The sequence below is a fragment of the Saccopteryx bilineata genome, chromosome 3 (genome assembly GCF_036850765.1).
Source record: "Saccopteryx bilineata isolate mSacBil1 chromosome 3, mSacBil1_pri_phased_curated, whole genome shotgun sequence".
Lineage (NCBI taxonomy): Eukaryota > Metazoa > Chordata > Mammalia > Chiroptera > Emballonuridae > Saccopteryx > Saccopteryx bilineata.
In genome coordinates, this window is record NC_089492.1 from 285,306,264 (window position 1) to 285,329,944 (window position 23,681).

Here is a 23,681-nt window from a genome sequence, read left to right on the forward strand (position 1 = left end):
GGCCCCTTCCTTGTTTCATGTCCCAAGCTCTGTAACTGATTGAGGCACTCATTCTCACAAGCGAGTGGCCCGCCCAGACCTTTCTGAGCGTGTTCCTGCAGGGCCAATAAATCCTTGCTTTACTTGCTGCACTTTGTCTCCTGACTGAATTCTTTCTCTCAAGAACACAAGCATTGAGAGTTTGTCATTTCCCTGGTAACAATTCTACAAAGTTATCAAGCACCTGGTACTTCAGGGAACCACAAAATGTTGTGCATACTTTGCACTGCCCAGGGGTGCCTAACCAGATCACATGAAGTCGTTAGGGCTGTATCTCCTCCAGAGAAGGGTGTCAGCTGCCAACTTGTCATATAGGTAAGTGTCATGAGTGGTGGTCCTTGCCCTAAGGCCCTAATCTAGCTCATTGGTTTTTGGAGTTTCTTTTTGTGTGTGTGACACAGAGAAAGAGACAGAGGGATAGACAGGGACAGACAGACAGGAGAGAAGAGATGAGAAGCATCAATTCTTTATTGCGGTATCTTAGTTGTTCATTGATTGCCTTCTCATATATGCCTTGGTGGGGGTGAGGGGGGGGCTACAGCAGAGCGAGTGACCCCTTGCTCAAGCCAGCGACCTTGGGTCAAGCCAGCAACGTTTGGGTCAAGCCAGGGACCATGGGGTCATGTCTATGATCTCATGCTAAAGCCAGTAACACAGTACTCAAGCTGGTGAGCCCACACTCAAGCCAGGGACCTCGGAGTTTTGAACCTGCATCCTCTGCATCCCACTCTGATGCTCTATCCACTGCGCCACCACCTGGCCAGGCTTGCTCATTGTTGAGTGAGATAATTACATTTAACAGTATTTATTGTGTACATACAATATGCGAGGCACCATTCTAAATGCCTTGGCTTCATCTAATGTCACTAAAGCTCTTGGCAGAGTAAGGGAAACACCAGTAAGCAGTACCTGAGATGTCACTGCTGACCCAGCATGAGGTGTATGTAGGGGCTGCCAGGAGATATCCACACAGCCCACCCCCAGGCTTGCAGCCAGGCCTCAGAGGAAGAAGGTAGCAATGCTGATGACTGCTGGGACAAGGTGTTTGAAGTTCATCAAGGGGTCTGTCCCATGACCCTGGCTCTGTGATGGGCTGGCTCCTAAAATGTCAACCCCTCTCTGTACTTTGTACAGAAGCCACATGTTGCCACTTCTGCAGGTCTGGGGCTTCCCATGAGGTTTGCCCTTCTTCCCACCTCCCCAATCCAGAAACCACAGGGCACAAGTTGGGCTGGGAAACCTTTTATTTGGCTGCATGCAGCAGGGGCAGGATCAGAGCACTGCTGTCCCTTCAGCAGAGGAAGAGGCATAGGGCGGGGGTGGGGGGAGGTCCTGTGAATGGCAGTTCCAAGGGTGGGGTGTGGGCTTGGAATGCTCTCCAAGCCCCAGGGAGCCTGGTCTAGGCGTGGAGGTGGACAGGTCGTCCTTGAAAACCCCAGCCCACTCATCCTAAGCCACACATTATAGCTTTCAGAATCAGAGCCCAATTCTGCACCACCTGCCCTGGGTCACCACACACAGGATTCCGGAGGTCTTCTGAAGAGCCCCACCCCCATCTGGCTTCTGGGGCTTCATTGACGGTGAGGACAGTCCCGACCTGGCATGGATTCCAGCCTCCCTTACCCCAGGCCTGCCCATCTCAGATGAGGCCTGAGCCCCTGGGCCACACCACCTCTCTGAGCAGGTGGGCTGAGCGAAAGCTTGAGAGTAGCAGAGAATGGGACAGAAGACTGGAGAATAAAGCCCTCTGTCCACTCCCAGATCTGTCTGAGCTACCTAGTCACCTCTCAGCATCTGCATGATCCAAGGCAGCCACAGGCTTGCCAGAGGTCCTCCACACTGTCCCTGCTCCAAGGACCCCCCAAAAGAGACAAGGGGAAAGGCCCAGGAGGGGAAGGTGGGAACACAGACCTAGGTTGCCATCTGAGCTTGGAGATGCACCCTCAGAGGAGTCTGGGGAAGAAGTCGTGGGGACAGGGGACATCCTGTACGTCCCTAACCTCAGGGGCCCCATCTCTTAAAGGTGCCACAAGCCTCCCCCATCACCATTCAGGCCAAGCCCTCAGGTGAGCTGGCTGTCCACTACATGTGATGGCTGCTCAAGTGAGGAGGGCCACAAAGAAGAGGCAACTGGAGGGCAAGGACGAACTAGGAAGTCTGGGGGAGCCCAGCCCAACACCCCTTCCCAAGCCCAGCCTTCCTCTGACAACAGTTTACCAGTTAGGGTTCTACGGATGGGGGTTTGGGGGCATCAGGGCAGCGGGGGGCCCGATGGTGATGCTGCTGTTGGTGACCCTTGGGCCATACCAGCCAGCCCAGTAGTGAGTGTCCACGCCACCGTGCTGAAACCAGATGTAGCGGACGCCGGGTGGGTAGTTGGAGAACGTGTGGGAGACCTGGGAGGGGGGTCAGGCAGAGGGAGGGAGAGAGGTCAGGGCAGCTGACCCCGAGGGTGGCACTGTCCAAGGGGCCGGGGACAAGGAAGGGGCTGCTGTCTTCGTGTTAAACCAGGAGTCAGCAGAACTGAGTTCTAGTTCTTACTCTGTGATGTTGGGCAGATGACTGCCCCTCTCTGTCCCCTAGTGTCCTCCTCTATAAACTGAGGTGGAACCTGGAGGGTCCACTCTACAGGATTATTATCTAAGTGCAGCGCAGAGCAACTGAAGAAAAATTTGAAAGCTGCCAAAGGATGTGCAATGTACTCATCACTGGGCACATAAAGCTATTTAAATGGAAATTAATTAAAGTTAGATAAAATTAAAAATTCAGTTCCTCAACCACACTAGGAACTGGCTCTTACTGTGTTCGACAGTCACATGTCGCTATTGGTGACCATACCGGACAGTGCAGACAGACCATTTCTATTATTGCTGAAAGTTCTATTGGACAGGACTAGTCTAGATCAAGAGTTGGCAAACTATGGCTTAGCTCCCCCGCTGCCTATTTTTGTAAATAAAATTTTATTAGAACACAGGCATGTCCACTTGTTAAACTGCTTTCGTGACACAATGGCAGAGCTGAAGAGTTGAGTAGTTGTGACAGACACAGTACGGCCTGCAAAGCCTATAGATGTTTTTATCTAGCTTTTTTAAGAAAACGTTTGCTGGCCCCTGGTCTAGACAATAGTAACAACCAATATTAGTCATTAATAACAGTCAACCTGGAACATGGCTTTACCGGCATCATTGCACTGACATCCTTCAGAGCTCAGAGTAGCCAAAGCCCAGGTGAGAAGCAGCAGAGCTTGGATTTGAACCAAGGCCTGTGAGGCTATCATCTCAGCCTTGGGCAGTGTACCCCCTGCCCCTTCCTGGCCCACATACCTCCCTCCACTTGGCATCACTCTTCTGCTGGATCATTGCTGGGTCTGGCTGGAAGGTCCCCAGAGGTGCATGTGCAGATGACAGGAGCTGAACACACAGCTGGTACTTGGACCCGCAGTCTGGCCTTGCTGCGAACCTGCAGGCAGAGGGAAGGCCCATTAGGGCCTTCGAGATGGGGGGCAGGGTGGGGCGGGGAGCCTGAGTGGCAGGCCCCCCAGACACTCACCAGTCCTTGACCTTGATGTCCGGTCGTGTGGTGTCCATCAGCTCCTCCCAATACCCTTCGGCCTTGAGGTCCACCACCTGGGACTTGAGGCAGGTGCTGGGGGTGGACGGAGGGTGGGAGGCGCTGGGACTCACCACTAGGGCACTGGAAGGCTAGGACTGCCCTCCCAGAGCAGGAGAGACCCCAGGGTGCAGTGACTTGGGCTTCCCTCCCATCTGAGACCCCCTGACCTTGGATCTTACTAATAAGAAGTCACGAAGTATTTCTTGACCTGGTCATTGGGGAATTCCTTCCTCTGGTCTCCAGAGAGATCTTCCACCTTCCACTCATCACCTCCATTCACGTCCAGGCTCCAGAACTCAAATCCCTCTGTCAGGAAAGCACAGTTTACATCAAAGGGAGTTCCCCCAGTGGTCACCTCTCTGAAGGGCTCCTTCCTCCTGCTGCTTCTCCCAGGATAACAGCGGTTGCCCTCAAGCCCTGTGCTGTGGGGCACTGCACATCAATAGTGTGTGCCTCTGGGGCTAGTCCTACCCCTACCAATACTGGGCTGTGTGATCTTGGGCAAGTTGCTTTCCCTTTCTGAGCCTTGGTTTTGTCCTTTAGAAACTGGAGTCAAGAATAGGAACTAGCAAACTTTCTGTAAAAGGCCAAAATATTTTCGGTTTTGTGAGCTATAGACTGTTTCTATCACATAGTATTTTTTTTAAAAAAAAGAACCCTTAAAAACTGTAAAAATTATTCTTAGCCCCTGGGCCAGATTTGGCTCATGGACCATAGTGTGCTAACTGCTGGTCAAGAACATAGCTGTTGTGGAGTCAAATGAGGTAGGCATCTGAAAGCTCTGGAGAGCTTGGAGTTGTTTTATCATCATTTTGCTCCAGAATCGGGATACATAACAGAGAATGAGGCTCCCATCCCACCCCATCCCAGTGTCTAGCTGACGAGTTGGAACATAGCAAGACTGCAGAAGTCTTGTTTCACCTGTTGTTGAAATGTACTGGACAGAAGACTGGATCTCTCATTCTTCCATAGGCAAAGCCCCCTTTAACTTCTGGGATGGTCCTATTAGGCCTAGCCCTGGAGACTGGGAACTATGCCAACAAAACATGGCTGACTCCCCGGTCTTGTGTCTGGGGGCATATTAGTCCTAAATAGCTATAGAAAAGGTATCTTTTTTATTTTTTTAAATTTTATTTATTCATTTTAGAAAGGAGAGAGAGAAGGAGAGAGAGAGAGAGAGACGGGGGGAGGAGCAGGAAGCATCAACTCCCATATGTGCCTTGACCAGGCAAACCCAGGGTTTCGAACCGGCGACCTCAGCATTTCCAGGTCGACGCTTTATCCACTGCGCCACCACAGGTCAGGCCAAGGTATCTTTTTTAAAAATTTATTTTATTTTATTTTATTTTTATTTATTTATTTATTTATTTATTTTTTTTTTTAGAGAGGAGAGGGAGAGACAGAGAGAGAGAAGGGGGGAGGAGCTGGAAGCATCAACTTCCATATGTGCCTTGACCAGGCAAGCCCAGGGTTTCGAACCGGCAACCTCAGCATTTCCAGGTCAATGCTTTATCCACTGCGCCACCACAGGTCAGGCTTTTTTTTTTTTTTTTTTTTTTTTTTTTTTACAGAGACAGAGAGAGAGAGTCAGAGAGAGGGATAGACAGGAATGGAGAGAGATGAGAAGCATCAATCATCAGTTTTTCATTGCGACACCTTATTTGTTCATTGATGCTTTCTCATATGTGCCTTGACCATGGGGCTACAGCAGACTGAGTAACCCCTTGCTCAAGCCAGTGACCTTGGGTCCAAGCTGGTGAGCCTTGCTCAAACCAGAGGAGCCTGCGCTCAAGCTGGTGACCTCGGGGTCTTGAACCTGGGTCCTTTGCATCCCAGCCTGACGCTCTATCCACTGTGCCACTGCCTGGTTAGGTGAAAAGGTATCTATTTTAAGGATAGAATAAGAAATGCCACCCTTGGCCTCAGCTTGCTCATCTGAAAAATGGGTACCAGTACCTACCTTTTAGGGCTATTGTGAGAGGATCAAAGACTTAAACCATTCAAAGTACCTAGTTCATTGTAAGTGCTTAATACATGTTAGCTGGTATCCTGACAGTATGTGTACTGGGGACCCACTCTGCACCCCACCTTCAGCACACGGGTTGTGCAGGAGGTTCCTGTGGAGACTCCGTAGGAAGTAGAAGATCTTCCAGTCAGCCACAGGCTGGTCCCAGTCCTCGGAGATGAAGCCCTCACGCAGGCATTTTCGCTTCCAGAGGGTGACGAGGTCTATGAGGTCACGCCAGAGGCTGCAGACTAGGCGGCAGCGCAGCAGCAGCTGGCGGGCGGGCACGTGCGTGAACAGCTCCAGCAGGATGTTCTCAGGCAGCTCGTTGATGTTCCCCACCGCCATGGCTCCTGGCTTCTGAATGATCGGCTGTGGTAAACGGAAAAGCTAGGCTACAGACCAAGGCCTTTTCCCGGACCTGGTATTTGCAGCACCACACGGTGGTGGTGGTCCCCATCTCAGGCCTGCCATTGGTTGTCTCAGGAAAGTCACTGCGCCTCTTTGAGCCTCAGTGTCCTAGGTGGAGCCAGGAACAGCACTTACCTTTTGGGGAGGCTTCAAGGAGCCTGTGACACAGCAGAAGCTCAATCAAGGTGAGCTCTGATTTTTATTTTATATTTTTTACGGGCATCTCACATCAGCCTCTGAAGGAAGCTAAGGAGGTCCGCGGAGAGGTGCCTGGATCTGCCCACAGTCACACAGTCAGGAGCCCGAGCCTTTTCTGATTCTAGAATCAGCCTGTTTCAATAGGCCAGTGTTTAGAATGAAACGCGCAGCCTCGCAAAGCATTTTAGCCTATCCGGTACCTTGTCCCATCTCTCTCCCATCCTCGGAGAGGGGGACTCGATGTTGAGGACAGGGATGATTATGGTCGTCAGTGGAGGTCCAAAGGGCTCAAGTGACTTTCCCAAGACCTCAGTGGAAATGATCTGCCCAGCTGGGACTGGAGAAGGGGTGAGCGATGGAAAAGCCTTTCCTAGACCCCCCCTCCCCCCGGCCCTATTCCCGTGGCTGGGCTCCAGCTCCAGGTCCCCTCGTGCATCTTCAGATCCCTGTTCCGCGTTGTGACTTTAAAATGTCCCCCAAAGTCGGGGCTCGGGCCCCTACGTAACTAGGGAGCCCCAGCCCGGGTTTCCGCCCGCAGGGTCGCTGGAGGCTGCGCAGCGCAGTCACCACGGCCTGGGACTTGTCGGCGCGGGGCCTACCTCACGTACGGCGCCGGGACCAGAAACCGCCGAGCCCCCCGCCAGGTCCCCGCCCGCCGGCCCGCCCGCGCCCCCGCTGCGGCACGGCACTCCCTGCTCCCACTCCTGCCGATCACCTGCACTCGGCAGCCGACGCGATATCCCGCTCGGTCGCGGTAGCTATGCCTGCCGCCGCCTGCAGTCGCGGGTGGATGCGGCCGGGTCCTCGCTCTCCTAGCCCCGCCCCGGCCCCGCCTCCACTGTCCGCTCCCCTCCCTTCACGGAGCTGCCCCGGCGTGCGCGGGGGGGGGGGGGGGGGGGGGGACTGGGACGCGCCCCCCACCGCGAAGTAGGAAAATTACCCCGGGAGGGGGGTTCCAGGAGGAGCCTCTGCCCCTCCCCTTTGCCTGGGCTGCGCGCCCCGCACCCTCCGCGTAACCCAGACTCTCCCTGCCCCCTCGCCTCCTCCTCCCAGCAGCCACCCCAGGAGGCAGCTGGGAAAAGGCTCAGATAGGACCCCCCATTAAAAAACAAAAACAAACAAACAACAAAACACCCAACTCCTGACCTTTCCGGGCCTCCTGGATCAGCGGAGAAACCTGCAGCCTCCGGCCTCCGCCGGCAGACCGCCCAGGACTGCGGGGTGTCCTGGCTCTGGGCCAAAGGCGGGGCGGGGGCGGAGGCGGGGGCCTTTAAGAGTCGCGGCGGGCGGGACCCGACCCAGACTGGGGCAGCACCTAGACTAGCCAACGCCGCGGGACTCGGGCAGCCTCGCAGCGCTCCGGTTCCTCCTCCTCCTCTCGCGATCGCCTTCAGCAGCGATGGACGGAGACGGTGACCCAGGTAGCCGCCGCAGCCCTGACCCACTCGCTCAGCCTGAGAGGGAAGACCAGGGCAGGCGGGAGAGTACTACAGAGAGGGGGGACCCCCGAAACCCAGCGCCGCCAACTTTCACCTAAGCAAAGTCCTTGAGACATTCTCAAAAGAGCACAGTCCTCTGTCTGGTATCTTAGTCTGGAGGGACGCCTCAAGAATGGCAGGCAGGGAGGGAGGACTCCTGGGTCCCATTTACCCAGGAAGGTAGCATAGGAGTAATCCCACGTTCCCACCTCCTAGCTTTCTGAAGGTTTATTGGGCTGGAGTCTAGGAGGCACCTGGGATGGAGGAGGCTGCAAGCCCTTTTCTTCCATAAACTTCTTCCATTTGCGAGCTCTGGCCTAAGCTGCCCGAATCCCCATGGATTTCTTGGGGGCTACTGGCCTTTCCTCACCCCATCCCAGCCTTCCTCCTGGGTTCCCTTGTCTGGAGGGGCCACCCTTCATCTGGGTGACCCGATGCCCAGTGGAGATCAGGCCAGTGGTCAGGGAGGGTTGGGGCGCCAGCTCTCACAGATGCTCAGGGCCCTCTGAGACTGCCCAGTCATCTTGTCTGGCACAGAGACCCCTCCTCCCCACCCTTTGAGCTGGCTTGGCCTGTGGGGGTTGCCAGCTGAGTCAGGATGGGAACAAGTCTTGCCTACAGACTCCCCCATCCAGTCCTCAGCAGGCTCATCTCAGAGTGGGCGCTGCTTTGGGGAGGTGATGGGAAACAGACTGATGCATGCTCCAGTAGTAAAGCTCCCTTCTCCCAGCCCTAAACACCCCAGCCCCTTCAGTCCCCACTCCCAATCCTCTGTGGCCCCCTCGCCACACCTTTTATAGGGCCCCAGAATGGGCTCCTGCTTTTTCTCAGGGCCCAGCTATTCCCTGGACTCCAGGGCCCAATCCAGGTGAGTGAATCAGCCTTCGGAGGCAGCTTCCAGGGCCAGATAACTTTCCGACAGCAACAATGTGGGGAGTTGTGTGTGCTTGAGCGGGGGGTGGGGGGGCCTGTAATCAGATCTGGGGCCTCAAATGCCAGGCCTGGGGCCAGAAGAGGGGACTGGGTGAGGTGCACCTTTCGGGGAGCATCAGGTGTCCACCAGGGCCAGGGCAGGGCGGGGGGAGGGGTGGAGAGGTGAGGACACTGGGCCCTGCTCCCCAGAGAGCTGTGGGCAGAAGGATGGGCAGGTGATATGGCTTCGGGGCCTGGCATTTTTCTCTCTGACTTCCCACTATTCTGCAACGTGACTTGGGAGAAGCCAGGAAGCATCTCTGGGCCTCAGTTTCCTCTTTGCCAAAAGGGAGAGGGTAAATAAAGCCCCATGTCATCTAGACTTGTGGCAAAAAAAAAGTTAACAATGAAGGGGACGTGTTGTGCGGAATAAGATGGACTATATAAGATCTACTGAGGACACACTGTGTACTGTGGGCTCTGAAGAGGTAAACCCACATGCAGTAATCAAGGATCTGACTGTGAGGAGAGGGAGAAAATGCTCATGTGAGGAGGTAAAGGGATGGCAGGCTGGGGTCCTGGCAATGACCAGACTTGGGTCCAGGTTCTGCCTGTTCCTTCCCCCAGTTCCTGGCCTATTTCTACCACCACCTTGGCTTTCCAGGGTTCAGCCCTTAGGACCCCCCATCTGATGTCTGAGCACTGTGGCCTTCCCCATCTCCCAGAGTGGCCCGATCTCCTCCCTATACCCTCTCCCTTCTCCAGAGACACTGGGCACTTGGTATTTACTTAAGACTTGGATGGCCTAACTGAGGCCAACTGGGATCCAGAAGACGGTCCAGCCCACAGCTCTGGACACTTGTCCACCTCCTTACAATTTAGAATGCCCTTGCCCCTCCACAGGGGATTTGAACATTAGCGCTGTTTGAATGGCCTGGCACCAGGATTACTTCCATTTTAGAGATGAGGAAACTGAGGGCCATGAGTGGAAAAAAACCCAAATCCTTTTCCAAGTACTTGTTACACTGCCCTGTTTGACAAACACAGTCTCTCTTAATGAGCCCCTTTCCCCCATCCCCAAGTCAGACCCCTCTTCCCTTCCCCTCAGGCCTCAGATCCCTGTGGCCCCTTCCCTAATACTAGCAGTGTGACCTTTGGCAATTCAGTTCACATCACTGAGCCTGAGCATTTTCACCTGCAGAATCAAAATCATCACAGTGCTTCCTAATTCAATGAATTCTTTATTGATGTGTGATGGTTATAGGTGGCTCTGGGGTCAGGCTGCCTGGGTTCAAATCTAGGCTCCAAGCACTCATTTGCTGTGTGAGCCTCAGCTGTTTCACGTCTCTGTGCCTCAGTTTCCTCACTAGTGAAATAGGGATGATCACAGGAAATACCTTGAAGACATGCTGTGAGGTTTTAGAGGGTAAATGAAATGAAAATGCTCAGAACAGGCTTACACTCACTAAGTGCCCCCAAAACATTAGCTGCTGACAGTGTGGCGGATGCCAGGCACTGGGGATGAAGTAGTGTTTCCCAGACCTCGTCCCTGCCTTCATGCCCTAGTCTAGTCCCAAGAAAGGTGTTTTATAAACCATCACACACTTGGACAAACCTGGGAAGGACTGAAACTTCTGGTGCTGAGAGGATGTAACTGGGAAATCCAGGAGGGCTTCCATGAGGAGGTGATTGGAGCAGGGATCTTAGAGGGTGGTTGGAAGGATTAAAGAAGTTCATATGTGAAACATAAGGCATTCCTGTTAATAATATTATCAGTTGCTTTTATCTGCTCAGGTATGGGGTGTACTGGCCCTTCAGGGAAACTGAGGCCTGTGAGGCCACTCTTTGGACTTGGGGCTGGTCTGTGGTCCTGGTCCCCTTTGGGTGTCTTCCACTGGGCACCAGTTTCTGGTCACAATCTCTGGTCCCAGCTGCTGGGTTGGGGGTTGGCTACCTGACACACTGGGGTTCTGGGAAGTGTAGGAAGACTTTCTGTCTGGCGGGAGTCACCACCCGTCCACCTCTTCACCCCCGCAGAGAGTGTGGGCCAGCCCGAGGAGGCAAGCCCCGAGGAGCCGCAGGAGGAGGCGTGCGTGGAGGAGGCGAGTGCTGGGGAAGAGGAGGATGAGGCGGCGTATCTGGACGAGCTGCCGGAGCCGCTGCTGCTGCGCGTGCTGGCGGAGCTGCCGGCCGCAGAGCTCGTGCAAGCCTGCCGCCTGGTGTGTCTGCGCTGGAAGGAGCTGGTGGACGGCGCCCCCCTGTGGTTGCTCAAGTGCCAGCAGGAGGGGTTGGTGCCGGAGGGCGGCTCCGAGGACGAACACGACCACTGGCAGCAGTTCTATTTCCTGAGCAAGAGGCGGCGCAACTTGCTGCGCAACCCGTGTGGGGAAGGTGAGGGTCAGGCCCTATTACCCCATGGCTGGAGGGGCTCAGCTGCCCCCTCTGGAAAATGGGCCATACACAATACCAGCCTGCTTTGAGGGTTAAAGGAGATACAGCGCTTGGCACAATGCCCAGCACAGAATAGCCCCAGTAAACACTGTAGTATTATCTCCCTGTCCTCCCGTTCCCTGGGGGGTCTGTTTCCCAGATCCGTTTACCCTCCATGAGCTGAGGCAGGACAAACCCTGTAGGACCTTCCCAGGAGGGAGATGGAGTCTGGGGCAACAGGGAGTGCCTGCCATTCAACCCCACCATCATCTCCCACCCAACATCATTAAAGTACGGGTGGGCCCAGCACCCGACTACAGGGACAAGAGTCAGCGCTGCCACACTTCAGCAAGGACTGGGTGACTAGGATGGGGCTGTCCTGTTACTACAGAGGACTTGGAGGGCTGGAGCGATGTGGAGCATGGCGGGGACGGCTGGAGGGTGGAGGAGCTGCCCGGAGACTGTGGAACGGAATTCCCCCACGATGAGAGCGTCAAGAAGTTCTTTGCCTCCTCCTTTGAGTAAGGAGAAGGGGGGTGCGTGGGAAGGGGAGAGGGGGCCACCACTCCTTCCTAACTCACTTCCCTCAGGTGGTGTCGCAAAGCACAGGTCATTGACCTGAAGGCTGAGGGCTACTGGGAGGAACTGCTGGACACCACTCAGCCTGCCATCGTGGTGAAGGACTGGTGAGTGGTCCCGCGGGGAGGGGGGGACGGAGTGGGTGGGGAACAAAGCCACTACTCTCCCTCAGGGGCCAGTGCCTCCTCACTCTAGTGGTTGTGGCCACGTGGGCCGGATCTCCTGGAGAAGGTGAAATCCACCTATTCTCCTGAGTTTAAATGTTGGCAAAAGATATTTTTGGGTTTTAATCTGTCAACAGTCCAAACAAAACATGTATTTGTGGGCTAGCTTTGGGCCCAACGTTGGGTCTGGCCCACCTAGGTTTTAGTCCTTGGGTTTGGACTTTGGGCAAGTCACCTTCTCTTTGGCCTCAGTTTCCTTCTCTGTAAAATGGGGAGAGGGGCAGGAGGGTCGACAGGCAGGGTTACCTTCTGTAGAAGGCCAGGCTCACCAGCTGAGGCCTGACACCCCCCCCCCCCCCCCCCCCCCCCCCCCGCTCCCTCTCTGGGGCAGGTACTCGGGTCGCAATGACGCGGGCTGCCTGTATGAGCTCACGGTGAAGCTGCTGTCGGAGCACGAAGACGTGCTGGCCGAGTTCAACAGCGGGCAGGTGGCAGTGCCGCAAATCAGCGACAACGGTGGCTGGATCGAGGTGAGCTTGGAGGCATAGCGGCGGCGAAGCCAAACCAGAATGTCAGAATGTGACAGGCGGGGCTTGTGGAAACCCCGCCCCGTGGCGGGCGGGGCTGGAAGGGCCGACAGGTGTGAATGAAGGCCGGGGGGCTGAGAAATCTGGTGGGGCTAGAGGCGGGCCAGTGCGCCGGGTAGGGCGGCCAGGGGAGGCCTCCGGCCCGGACCCTGACCCTGACCCTGACCCTGACCCTGACCCTTCTCCTCAACCCCCAGATCTCCCACACTTTCACCGACTACGGGCCCGGCGTTCGCTTTGTCCGCTTCGAGCACGGTGGGCAGGACTCCGTCTACTGGAAGGGCTGGTTCGGGGCCCGGGTGACCAACAGCAGCGTGTGGGTGGAGCCCTGAGGGATCCCTCCCGTAGCTCCCCCTTGCTGCCCTGGAGGGGCAGAGGCCTGGGGTAGAGAGGCCTTAGTGGTAGCACCCTCCCCTTCACCACCCCACGCACAACCTCTCCTGCCCTTTACTCCAAGCCCAGCCCCCACACAGGTAGAGAAGGGTTTTGTTGGCATATTATTTGCACCTGAAAGATAAGATGGTTGAAGGAGGCTTGGGCCTGGGCTGGGCGCGCCGCTGAACCCCCCACCCCTAGCACAGTGCCAGCCACAAAATGGATGTTCAATAAATATGATTTGTTCAAGGAAGAAATGGATGAACAAATGGATGAATGAACTTTGCATCCTTCCCTGTCTCCTGTCTCCTGTCTCCTGAGGGCCCCTGGCTCAGCCTGGAAAAATACTTGGTGGGGCTCCAACTGCTTTGGTTTCCAGGGCCCATTGGGCTGATGAAGAGCCAGCCAGGCCAGGGCTGGCGGACAAAGGCTGGGATTGTGAGGCCGAGGAGTGGGGAGCTGGGCCTGGCGCCTGACTGATACCCAAGCTGCCCAGAGGCCAGATTGGGGGAGGGGGACACTCTGTGTGGGGGGCCACCCTCCAGGCCTTTCTTGCTCCCCACTCTCATTCCTTTCTGAAGGCAGGATGGTGGGGATGGCAACACCTCATCTAGGGTACTGATTCTCCTGGGCCCAGGGATGCATGCAGGTGACCTGGCTTGGGGGATGGGAAGGTGGGGGTAAGGCGGCACAGAAAGGGTCAGCTTAGTGTCCCCTCTTCAGTTGATGCCCACTTCATGCTGTCCTCCCTGGCTTGCTATAGAATGGGACAGGAGTCATTAGCATCTGGTCTCACTGGTCATTTTCTAAGCCCTGCCCAGATGCTGGCCCCTGGCACTGGCTTGAGGGGAAAGGAGGAGGGAAGGGTATGTGGCCAGGCACTCTCTTTCTGGCCTCCCCAGCGGCTCTGAAACCTGGCCCCTCCCAGGACTCTTGGCTGCTGGTCCTGGGCAGTGGAGGGTTCTGAAACATCCGCTCTCTCCCATGAGGTGACCAAAAAGTCCTCATGCCCCTCCAAGCTTTCCTTTGACTCTGAGCCCTGACACCACCTGTAGTGGGCAGGTGGGATCCCAGAGTTTAAGCTGGGGCCTGCCTGCACTATTCATTGGTTGATTCATTTACTCATTCCTTCACTCATGATTCTTGAAGTCCCCACAATGGGCCAGACCCTGTACAGGTCCCTGAAGTGACAGGGGTGAACAAGAGACTCCTTGCCCCAGGAAGAGTCATCATCCTGGCTACACTGAGGAGGGGACACCCTGGGAGGGGATTTATCTAGTGTCCCTAGGGGTAGGGGAATTTCCATTCTAATGGTGGAGGCATAATCCCTGCTCTGGGGACATCCTCAGTGTGGCAAGGGAGGCAAAGCCCTAACCTCAGAGAATGCCCAATCAGTCTGAAGGCAGAGGCACAGCCCCTGCTCCCTGGGCACCCCCAGTCCTTTCTAGGAGAGTTCACAGTCTGGTGGGGAGGGTACCATCCACACCCACCAGAGGTGCCAATTAGCTAGGGGACGCAATGCTTTGCCCTGGGAGCCCAGTTTGATGGGGGTTCATGAAGAAAGAGGGTCACCCTAGGAGCTCCCAGGTTTAAGTATAGGAGTAACAGGCAACGTGGAGCTTTGGGGTGAGGGACCAGGACAGGTGTGTGGGGAGCCAGATAGGGATGAGTGGGGAGAGGACCAGAGCCTGCCTTGAGGTTGTGGGAGGAGGATGAACCACGAGATCAATGGGCCTGAGAGGAACATCAGGGCAGGAATTTGGGGGCATGGGAGGTGGTGCTGGTGGGGGAGTTCCCCCATGGGGATTCAAGAAAGAGGCTCATGAAATGTTTGGGGCTCTGGGATGGAGATATAGGAGTTGTAGTGCATGTGGCTCCAGCCAAAGCCAAGGGCACTGGTGAGGGCAGGGACTAGTGTGAAGTGAGGTAGGGGAGAGCCCTGGCCTCTGATGCCATGATGAGGAGACAGCAGTCAGGGAGGTGGGGTGGGGGGAGGTGAGTAAGAAAGTGAAGTCCAACAAGGCTACCTCCAGCCAACTGCCTGCTCTCAGAGAAAAGAACCAAGAGCTCAGAGGTGGCTTCTCTCCCCAGAGCCCTCGGTGGTGTCCAGAGGGGCTCAGATAATGGGGTAGTCCGGACCCATTGATCCTCAATGTCTGTGACCAGAGGGACCATTGGGGAGACTGGTGGTAGGAAGACAAGCTCTGACTTGTCAAAGGGTTGACGCTGCAGAGGGGAGGCGGGCCTGCAAGGGCACATCCTGTTACATCATCCTCATACTCGAGACAGAGGTGGAGAAGGAGGAGAGGGCATTGTTACCCCTCTTCCTCTCCTTCACATGACGAGGCTGAGGACGAGAGACTTTCCTGGCAAATGACACACAGTAACTGGAGAAGCACAAGTCCTAATCCGGGTGCATCTTGCTCCAAAGGGCTTGCTCTTAACCCTGCAGCTTTATTGAGTCCTATTCTAGAGGGCAAAGATGGACCCCCGGAAACCGTCCAGTTATGGGACTGCAGCTATCAGCTTCCTTCAGGGGAAACCTACACGCTGTCCAGCAGGGGGCGCCTCAGGTGTTGAAGCCAGAGATAGCAGGCAGGTTAACCAGCCACATTGCTCAATGACCCCTGAACACTGGCCGAGGAGAACTGCCTGCCTGTCTCCTAAAATCCTTTCTAACTAATCGATATTTATTGAGCACCTACTATCTGTCAGGCAGGGATAAAATGGACAAGGACTCTGCCCTCCAGGAATACATAGTCTAGAAAAAACATAAACATAAGAGGCTAAATGAATAAGACATTTCCTAACATGGTATAGCACTTAATATGTATGCCAGGCTTTACTCTAAGAGCTCTATGGATATTAATTCATCATCATAACCCTATGAAGTGGGAACTATTATTACTTCCAGTTTTCACAGATGAGAAAATGGAAGCACAGGGAGGTTAAGCAACTTGTCTAAGGCCACACAGCTAATAAGTGGTGGAACTGGAATTGCATTTAGCTACTTAGGCTCTTGACCCCTATAGTATAGTAAATAAAGTAGAGAGTGAGGGTGGGAGTGCTATTTTGGTCAAGGTGATCAGGGAGGACCTCTCTGAGGAAGTGACATTTGAATGATAAGGAGACCAATCATGAAGATAATTAGGGGAAGATCATTGCAGGAGCAATAAGTGCAAAGGCCCTGAGGTGGGAATGGACTTATTTACAGATCAGAGAGGCAGCCAGCATGGCTGGAGCTCAGTGAGCAAGTGGGGGAATGATATGACACAAGGTTGGACATGTAGGCAGACAATCCTCAGTTTCCTGAGGATCTACTGTGTCCTCTCTGTCTTATAAGGTATAAATGCTATAGGAAGCAGATATGGTATCAGTGTCGTTTAAGAAAAAAACCTTGCTTTGTTTAGCAGGATCTGGGATGGGGAGTTAGATACAGCAGCTGACAATCTTGTTGATGAAACCAAAGTTCCCAAGAATAACAGGATGAACCAATGGTTATGATGATGATGATGATGATGACAAGGACAGACATTTGCTGAGGTCATACAGGTGCCAATTCCTATGCTAAGAACACAGGCTCATTTAATCTGCTCAATAGTCTTTTCTGGTAGATATAGATCTACCTATTTTATAGATGAAAGAGCTAAGACACAGAGATGTTGGGTAACATATCTTGGGTTATAATTGGTTAGTTGAGGCTGGGTTTCTAGCTGAAGTCCTAGCCACTTCACTATGGTACTTGATCAAAGATGGGTACACGTCAGGGGACAAAGCAGGGGCAGCAGTTAGGGGCTCCGAGATGAAAGAGAGTGGAAAGAGCTGGGAATGGTCAGGACTGTGGTGCAATGGGGCTTCTATGCATATCATTGTCCCAGGAGGAGGAGGAGTTGCTAAGGGTTTCTGGGCCACCTTGGTTGAGAGGTCAGGGGAGGTAAGATGAATTTTCTTTTAGATTTCTAGGTGGAGTCCTTTAGCCATTTTGCAATTGAAAAAAAGTCCCCTTTCCTCGTTCTTATTTGTTTACTTTGTAAATACGGATTTTTTATGTATGGTACTTTTAGTTGTGAACCTACAGGGAGGACTCATTCCTCCATGTGCCACTAGGTGGCAGCATTGTCAAGGGAGTACCTAGAATGGGCAGTTCTTCCGTAGAGAAGCGGGTCTCAGAAGGCTAAATTTGAACCCAAAGCCTGATTTCTCTCCATTGTTTGGGGCTAAGTCTGGATTTGCAGGGGCTGGTCCCCCTGCTCCGCTTTGGGGCTGTTCTTACGCCAGAGGCTCCAGAAAAACATTTAGGAGGCTAGCTCCTCTGAGGCCTAAATCCTATAAAATTAGGAAGGGGTAGTGGTCTCCAGGGATCCAGCCCCAAATAGATTTGGGTCATGAAAGCCTTCGTCCATCCTGTGTAGGCAGAGCCGCCGGCCTGCAGTGAACACAGACCACCCAGGCAGATCTGATCCTGATTTTCTGGTGAGTAATGACTTTGCTATTTCTCCCCCCATAAATTAAACCTAATCTTGTGTTGACTCTGCTGAACAGGAGAATAATGAGGGAGATTAAGATGAGATGGTATTCATTCTCCTCCGACAAAAGCCAATTAACTGTCTGCAGGATTACGGCCCTGAGCCAGGAGCTCTGTGGGCAGACGGGGGGGAAGGCAGGGCTGGGGCATCTCCTCACTGGGCTTGCAGCAGAAGAGATTTCAGTTCGATGTGAGGAGGAACCGCCTGGGTGAGGAAGGGGATGGAGTCAAGGAGCGGGTTGTGAAGAGCATGGAACCAGCCACCCAGGTGATGGTTGTGAGACACGAGGAGGCGGGGGAGGCCCTAGGGGAATTTCTGATCCCCTGCACTGCTGGGCCTTTGCTCTCTGGGGCCTCGGACCATCCCTCATCCCCATCCCAGACCACCTGGCACCCTCCCCTGCATTCCCTCCCTCAGGGAATGTCCTGGGACCTGTCTCAGCCTCATAGGCTCCAGTCCAGGGTCACCTGTGATAAGTAAACCTGCTTGCAGGGGTTTCCAGCCTCCTCCCCACCCTGTTCTCCCTTGTTCCTTCCTGGAGGCCACACGTCCAGGGTCAAGAACACACGTCTGGAGACAGAAAGTCGGGTTTCACCTGGTTTTGCCCCTTGTCCCATCTAAAAAGTGGGACCTGCAACCCCATCTGCCAACCTGCTCTGCTGTTCTGAGGAGTTCAAGTACCCAAGGTTGCAGACACAGCTCCAAGCACCTGCCAGGTTTTCAGCCCAAGGTGGGAGGCTGACAGGTCAGCTGACCACGGTGGGGCTGGCACCACTGTTGAGAGGCCGGAGGAACTGACCTTTGTAGATCGTTTATGTCTACATGATGTCACTGGCTCCCCATGGCAGCTCCTGGGGGAGGCTTCATTTTGTCAACCCAATTTATGAAAAGGGAAGCTAACACTCCAAGAGGAAGGTCTAGTGGTCAAGGTCACAAAGCTGTAACCTGCAGAGCTAGCTGGGCCCGGGGCCTGGGTCCGAGAGGCCCCAAACTTGGTGCCCCGCCTGAGTCTACGTTGCTTCCTGCATGTGACAGGCATTTACTAGGCGCTGGACGAGTGAGTGAAACACTCATCAGGGGCTGTTTCTAGTCTAGGAAGTCCCTCTGTCAGACTCCCCCACATCTTGGCAACTCCCAGAAGGAAATGGATTGTGTGTGATTTGCAAAATCCTTCTTGGTAATTCTTGCCAACTCACCCGTCTTACCTCTACGATTAAGAAAAATTCACCCTTCCATCCACATCTTGGCGCTGGCTGTGTCAGCTTAGATTGACAAGGCTTTGTTATTTCCTGAGCGTAGCACAAGTGTCCTCGTCATCTACATCAGTGGTCCCCAACCTTTTCTGGGCCACAGACCGGTTTAATGTCAGTAAATATTTTCACAGACTGGCCTTTAGGGTGGGACGGATAAATGTATCATGTGACAAGGACAAGCGTCAAGAGTGAGTCTTAGATGGATGTAACAGAGGGAATCTGGTCATTTTTAAAAAATAAAACATCATTCGGACTTAAATATAAATAAAACGGAAATAATGTAAGTTATTTATTCTTCCTCTGCAGACCGGTACCAAATGGCCCACGAACCAATACCGGTCCGCGGCCCGGGGGTTGGGGACCACTGGTCTACATATTAGATCATCTGTGATATTTCACGCCCACCATGTGCTCACTACATGTGAGGTGTGTTCAAAGCACCGCCTGCACATGGTTTCATTCAATTTCCCCAGCATTCTTGTGTACTACAGTGTGTCCATAAAGTCATGGTGAACTTTTGACCGGTCACAGGAAAGCAACAAAAGATGATAAAAATGTGAAATCTGCACCAAATAAAAGGAAAACTCTCCCAGTTTTGGACCCATTCAGTGCAGTTTGATGTGGGCTCACGCACAGATTTTTTAGGGCTCCTTAGGTAGCTATCCCGTATAGCCTCTACAGACTCGTCACTGACTGATGGCCTACCAGAACGGGGTTTCTCCACCAAACTGCTGGTTTCCTTCAACTGCTTATCCCACAGAGTAATGTTATTCCTATGTGGTGGCGCTTCATTATAAACGCGCCGATATTCACGTTGCACTTTGGTCACGGATTCGAATTTAGCGAGCTACAGAACACACTGAACTTTCCTCTGTATCGTCCACATCTCCACTGGCATGGCCAGTGGGCTGCTCCGCTGTATACACAGTGTTATGTCATCATCTGCGCATGCGCACATGCTGCCACATCATCCTACAGAAACTGGCAGGGTTTTCCTTTTATTCGGTGCAGATTTCACATTTCTATTGTCTTTTGTTGCTTTCCTGTGACCGGTCAAAAGTGCACCATGACTTTACGGACACACTGTATTATCACCCCCATTTGAAAGATTGTGATGAGCCCGAGGCTCAGAGAAGGGCAGCATTGCCCAAGGTGGCGTAGGTGGGATTTGGCAAGGCTGCAATCCACCTGAGGTCTGTCTTACTCCAGAGCTGGAGTTCTTCCCATGCCAAAGGGCTTCCCCACATGATGTGACTTTCATGGGGTTCCTGTCCTGTGGGAGGTGGGGTTGGTGGAGGGCATGGACCTTAGGGTTTAGTGGAACAAATGGAATTCTAAGCTCAGCCTCAGGAATAGACCTGTCATTCATATGTGAAACATTTACTGCCCAAGCATTTATTGAGCACCTTCTGTGTGCTACCAGGAAATAGCAGTGAAACAACAAGGTCCTTATCCTCTGGGAACTTACAGGCTAAAGGAGGAGATGAATCCAGATGCCAGCCTGATCCTCCCTGCCTGTGTGACCTTGACCAAAAACACTTAACCAGGAAGTGCCTCCGTTTCCTCATCTGCAAAATGGAGCTGATCACAGTTCCTACCTCAGAGGGTTGTAATGAGGCTCGAATGAATCTATATTTGTAAAGCAGGTAGATCAGGGGCAGCACATAGAAAGTGCTGTATCTGAGTTTGTTAAATAAATAAAATGAGTGGGTTGGGCAACTATAGTTCCATAGTTAAAGAGCTGTGAGTGGAAAGCCCCTGTATTTTGGGAGCCGAAAGGAGAGATAGCTAACCTGAACCATAATCAGGGAAGGCTTCGTGGAAGAGGCAGTGAGTGCACAGTTGACCTGAGGAAGAGTAGGATGCTAAATTACTTTCCCAGCCAAGAGAGCTTTCTTACCTTCCCGTCCATCAGCCGCAGCTGTGGTACTAACTGGTCTTTTCCCAGGGCTTATGGTTATAATTTATCAAAGTGTTAAGCACCATAGTGGCATCTAAATTCGAACAGAAGTCACTGTCCTCAGGGACCCGTGGTTGAGGGGCTGGATGGATGGGGTCCCAGGTCTTCTCCAGGACAGCAGAGGAAGGCCCCAGGCAGGCGGACAGGTGCGGGGAAGTCTCCAGCAGGGGGTGCTGCAGCGAGGCCCCCAAAACCTGCTGCAGTGATGTCTCTGACAAAAACAAAAGGAAAAAGGAAAGGGGGGAGCAGGCAGGGAAATTATTTTCTCAGCCGGCCTTCTGGGGGAATTAAATCTTGTTTTTTGTCACCACCGAGTGAGTGGAATAATCCAATATATAAAACAGAAGCCCCCTCCTATTTATTGCTGTGACTTTGGCCTAACAGTCTCGGGGCTGCATTTGGAATCAGATGGTCCCAGGGAGGGAGGGAGGGTAGGAGGGAGGTATCAACCCTCTGGATCAATTACTCTCCTCTCCAACACTGGAAAAATGAATTATTCTCCGAAAAGCAGGCTCCTCATCCAATGAATTCTGCACTGCAGAGCCGGTGGAGTTATACCAAATTGAATTTGGTCTTTGAGAGACATTTAAAACCAGGTAGAGTGTGTATGTTGATGGGGGGGGGGGGTGTCTGACTGCCACCGGGGCCTCTGTCACCAGGCTAGAGAAGCCCCCTGCTCACAGTACTCTGGGGTAGGAGGTGACAAGAGGCAACCGCCCTGCCATCCTGAGGGAGTAGCAGCACTCTGCACGGGCAAGACGCTTTGCTCCTAGCCTGAGGCTCAGAGAAGTGAGGCTGCTTGTCTGAGGCCACACAGTGACATAATAACCAGGGCAATCTGTTACCTTTTTGTCCCTTGTCCTCTGGGTCCTGCTGAAAATGGCCTCAGAGGACCTCCTTCTCCCAGGGAACCTTGGGTGGAATAAGTTGGAGTTGGGAGATTTTTCACTCTGGACACTAGGTCTGTACACCCATAGCTGTGTGACTTGGGGCAAGTAGCTTAACTTCTCTGGGCCTCAGTTTACTCATCTGAAAAATGGGGTTTACTAAAATCCCTATACTGGTTGCCACTCTGTCAGCTACAAATGACAAAATGCAATTCAGCCTGATTAGGTAGGTGGTGGCGCAGTGGATAGAGCATTGGCCTGGGGCAGTGGTTCAAAACCCCAAGGTCACAGGCTTGAGCATGGGCTCACCAATTTGAGCGCGGGGTTGCTGGCTTGAGTGTGGGATCATAGATATGACCCCATGGTCACTGGCTTGAGCCCAAAGGTTGCTGGTTTGAAGCCCAAGGTCACTGGCTTGAGTCTAAGGTTGCTGGCTTAAGCAAGGGGTCACTTGCTCTGCTGGAGCTCTCTGGTCAAGGCACATGTGAGAAAGCAATCAATGAACAACTAAGATGTCGCAACGAAGAATTGATGCTTCTCATTTCCCTTCCTGTCTGTCTGTCTGTCTCTTTATCTCTCTCACAAAAAACAACAACAACAACATGCAATTCAAAGTAGTTTAATTAAAAAGCAAATTTGGGGGCTCACATAACACAAAAGCCCAGTGCAGATCTCTTTTAGGTATGGCTTTATCTAGAGTCTCTGAGGTATATTCAGAACTCAGTTTTTCTCTTTGTGTCTCAGCTGTCTGTGGCTTCATCCCAGGCAGGCTCCCCGAGAAGGGACTGCCACCTCCAAATCTGTATCTTTTCAGCCCTGGCCGGTTGGCTCAGCGGTAGAGCGTCGGCCTGGCGTGCAGGAGTCCCAGGTTCGATTCCTGGCCAGGGCACACAGGAGAAGCACCCATCTGCTTCTCCACCCCTCCCCCTCTCCTTCCTCTCTGTCTCTCTCTTCCCCTCCCGCAGCCAAGGCTCCATTGGAGCAAAGATGGCCCGGGTGTTGAGGATGGCTCTGTGGCCTCTGCCTCAGGCGCTAGGATGGCTCTGGATGCATCAGAGCAATGCCCCAGAGGGGCAGAGCATCGCCCCCTGGTGGGCATGCCAGGTGGATCCTGGTCGGGCGCATGAGGGAGTCTGTCTGACTGCCTTCCCATTTCCAGCTTTGGAAAAATGCAAAAAAAAAAAAAAAGTAAATGTATCTTTCCAGAATTAAGTCCAGTGGCTTCACGTGCCCACCTCTGACCATTACTGTGGCGAGAAGGATGGCCTACACCCTGATGGGCAAGGTTTGGGGTGCAGTCGTGCAGTGAGAACCACAGGTTGAGAGAAGGGGGCAGATGCTGTGGGGCTCAAAGAAGCGGGCTGGGTACTGGGACCACACCCTAACACAGAGTCCCACCCCTCCCAGCCTGGCAGGGGTGAGGCGGTGTCTGGCCCCGCACTTGACACTGGGCAAGCTCTCAGCTAACAGGGGCCTGCTCACAGTGATGGCTTCCTTCCAGTGTTCACTGAAGGGATGCATGTCCTTCTGGGCAGAACTCCAAGGGCTCTGCCCAGTCTCACTCTGCCTCCTGCATGGTCTCCAGCTTCCTCTGCTCTCCCAGCCCAGCCCCAGGTCAGAGGCAGCCTTCAGCACCCTGCCTGCCCAGGGGTCCCCAGGGAGGGGGCCTCTGTCACCCCACATGGCCCTCCCTGGGAGCTTCAGAGGCTGCACTTTAATCATTTGGGGAAGAGAGGACAAAACTAGCCTGAGATGCAGCGAGGACCTGGGTTCAAATTTGATTTTTGTCATGAGCAAGCCTGTTAGTCTTGTGCAAGTTATTTACCTTTCTGTATCTCAATAAAACTTTTAACTTAGATGAACATAATAATGTTTACATTTTGTGTTAAGTTTTTTTCTACAGAAAGCATTGGGCATACACCCAGGTGCTCTCTGGAGGACTTTGGCATGGATCTGACATGTGGAGAGAGGGGGCTCAAATCCCCTATGGGGGCCAACACATAGTGGAGATAGGGGGGCTTTAATGGGGGACCTGCTGGTCACAGCTGCCTCTAGAAGCTATGGCTTGGAGGACAGAGGGCTGAGGCTTGGGTTAGAACTTCTGAAAAGGACGAAAGTAGGTGAGTTGTCTGGGAAGACGGTGCTCTGCCTTGACCGTGTGTGGGGGTGCACACACCCATCTGCCTTCTTGAGTCCGGCTTGGACCCCTGTAGCTTCCGTTTTGGGCCCCCATGCTATCTGTAATTTTGCCCTGAGAGAGCACTG

General features: G+C 53.4%; 2 protein-coding genes across 3 annotated transcripts; one reads left to right on the top strand and one right to left on the bottom strand.

Annotated features, from left to right (window-relative positions):
• Nucleotides 1–1,276: 1,276 nt before the first annotated feature.
• Nucleotides 1,277–7,544, bottom strand: FBXO44 (F-box protein 44). 2 transcript variants are annotated; one of them, XM_066270440.1, is made up of 6 exons: nt 7,412–7,544; nt 5,740–6,028; nt 3,831–3,957; nt 3,589–3,684; nt 3,363–3,498; nt 1,277–2,435 (listed from the first exon to the last, which is right to left on the bottom strand). In XM_066270440.1, exons 2-6 carry the CDS (start codon nt 6,002–6,004, stop codon nt 2,268–2,270), a joined length of 792 nt encoding a protein of 263 aa, XP_066126537.1. In that variant the 5' UTR covers nt 6,005–6,028; nt 7,412–7,544; the 3' UTR covers nt 1,277–2,267. The 2 variants fall into 2 exon arrangements, with proteins under 2 accessions (XP_066126537.1, XP_066126536.1); XM_066270439.1 differs by lacking the exon at nt 7,412–7,544 and adding an exon at nt 6,981–7,106.
• Nucleotides 7,545–7,560: 16 nt separating this feature from the next.
• FBXO2 (F-box protein 2) lies at nt 7,561–13,045 on the top strand. The gene is made up of 6 exons (XM_066270438.1): nt 7,561–7,686; nt 10,693–11,046; nt 11,477–11,606; nt 11,676–11,771; nt 12,220–12,358; nt 12,613–13,045. Exons 1-6 carry the CDS (start codon nt 7,665–7,667, stop codon nt 12,745–12,747), a joined length of 876 nt encoding a protein of 291 aa, XP_066126535.1. The 5' UTR covers nt 7,561–7,664; the 3' UTR covers nt 12,748–13,045.
• The last annotated feature ends 10,636 nt before the right edge of the window (nt 13,046–23,681 follow it).

Coding starts and splice junctions, on each gene's coding strand:
- FBXO44 (XM_066270440.1), bottom strand. CDS start 6,004: ATGGCGGTGGGGAACATCAACGAGCTGCCTGAGAACATCCTGCTGGAG. Junction 3,685..3,830: donor TACTTCGTGACTTCTTATTA/GTAAGATCCAAG, acceptor GTCCACCCCCAG/CACCTGCCTCAAGTCCCAGG. Junction 3,499..3,588: donor GACATCAAGGTCAAGGACTG/GTGAGTGTCTGG, acceptor CTCTGCCTGCAG/GTTCGCAGCAAGGCCAGACT.
- FBXO2 (XM_066270438.1), top strand. CDS start 7,665: ATGGACGGAGACGGTGACCCAG. Junction 7,687..10,692: donor GGACGGAGACGGTGACCCAG/GTAGCCGCCGCA, acceptor TCACCCCCGCAG/AGAGTGTGGGCCAGCCCGAG. Junction 12,359..12,612: donor ACAACGGTGGCTGGATCGAG/GTGAGCTTGGAG, acceptor CTCAACCCCCAG/ATCTCCCACACTTTCACCGA.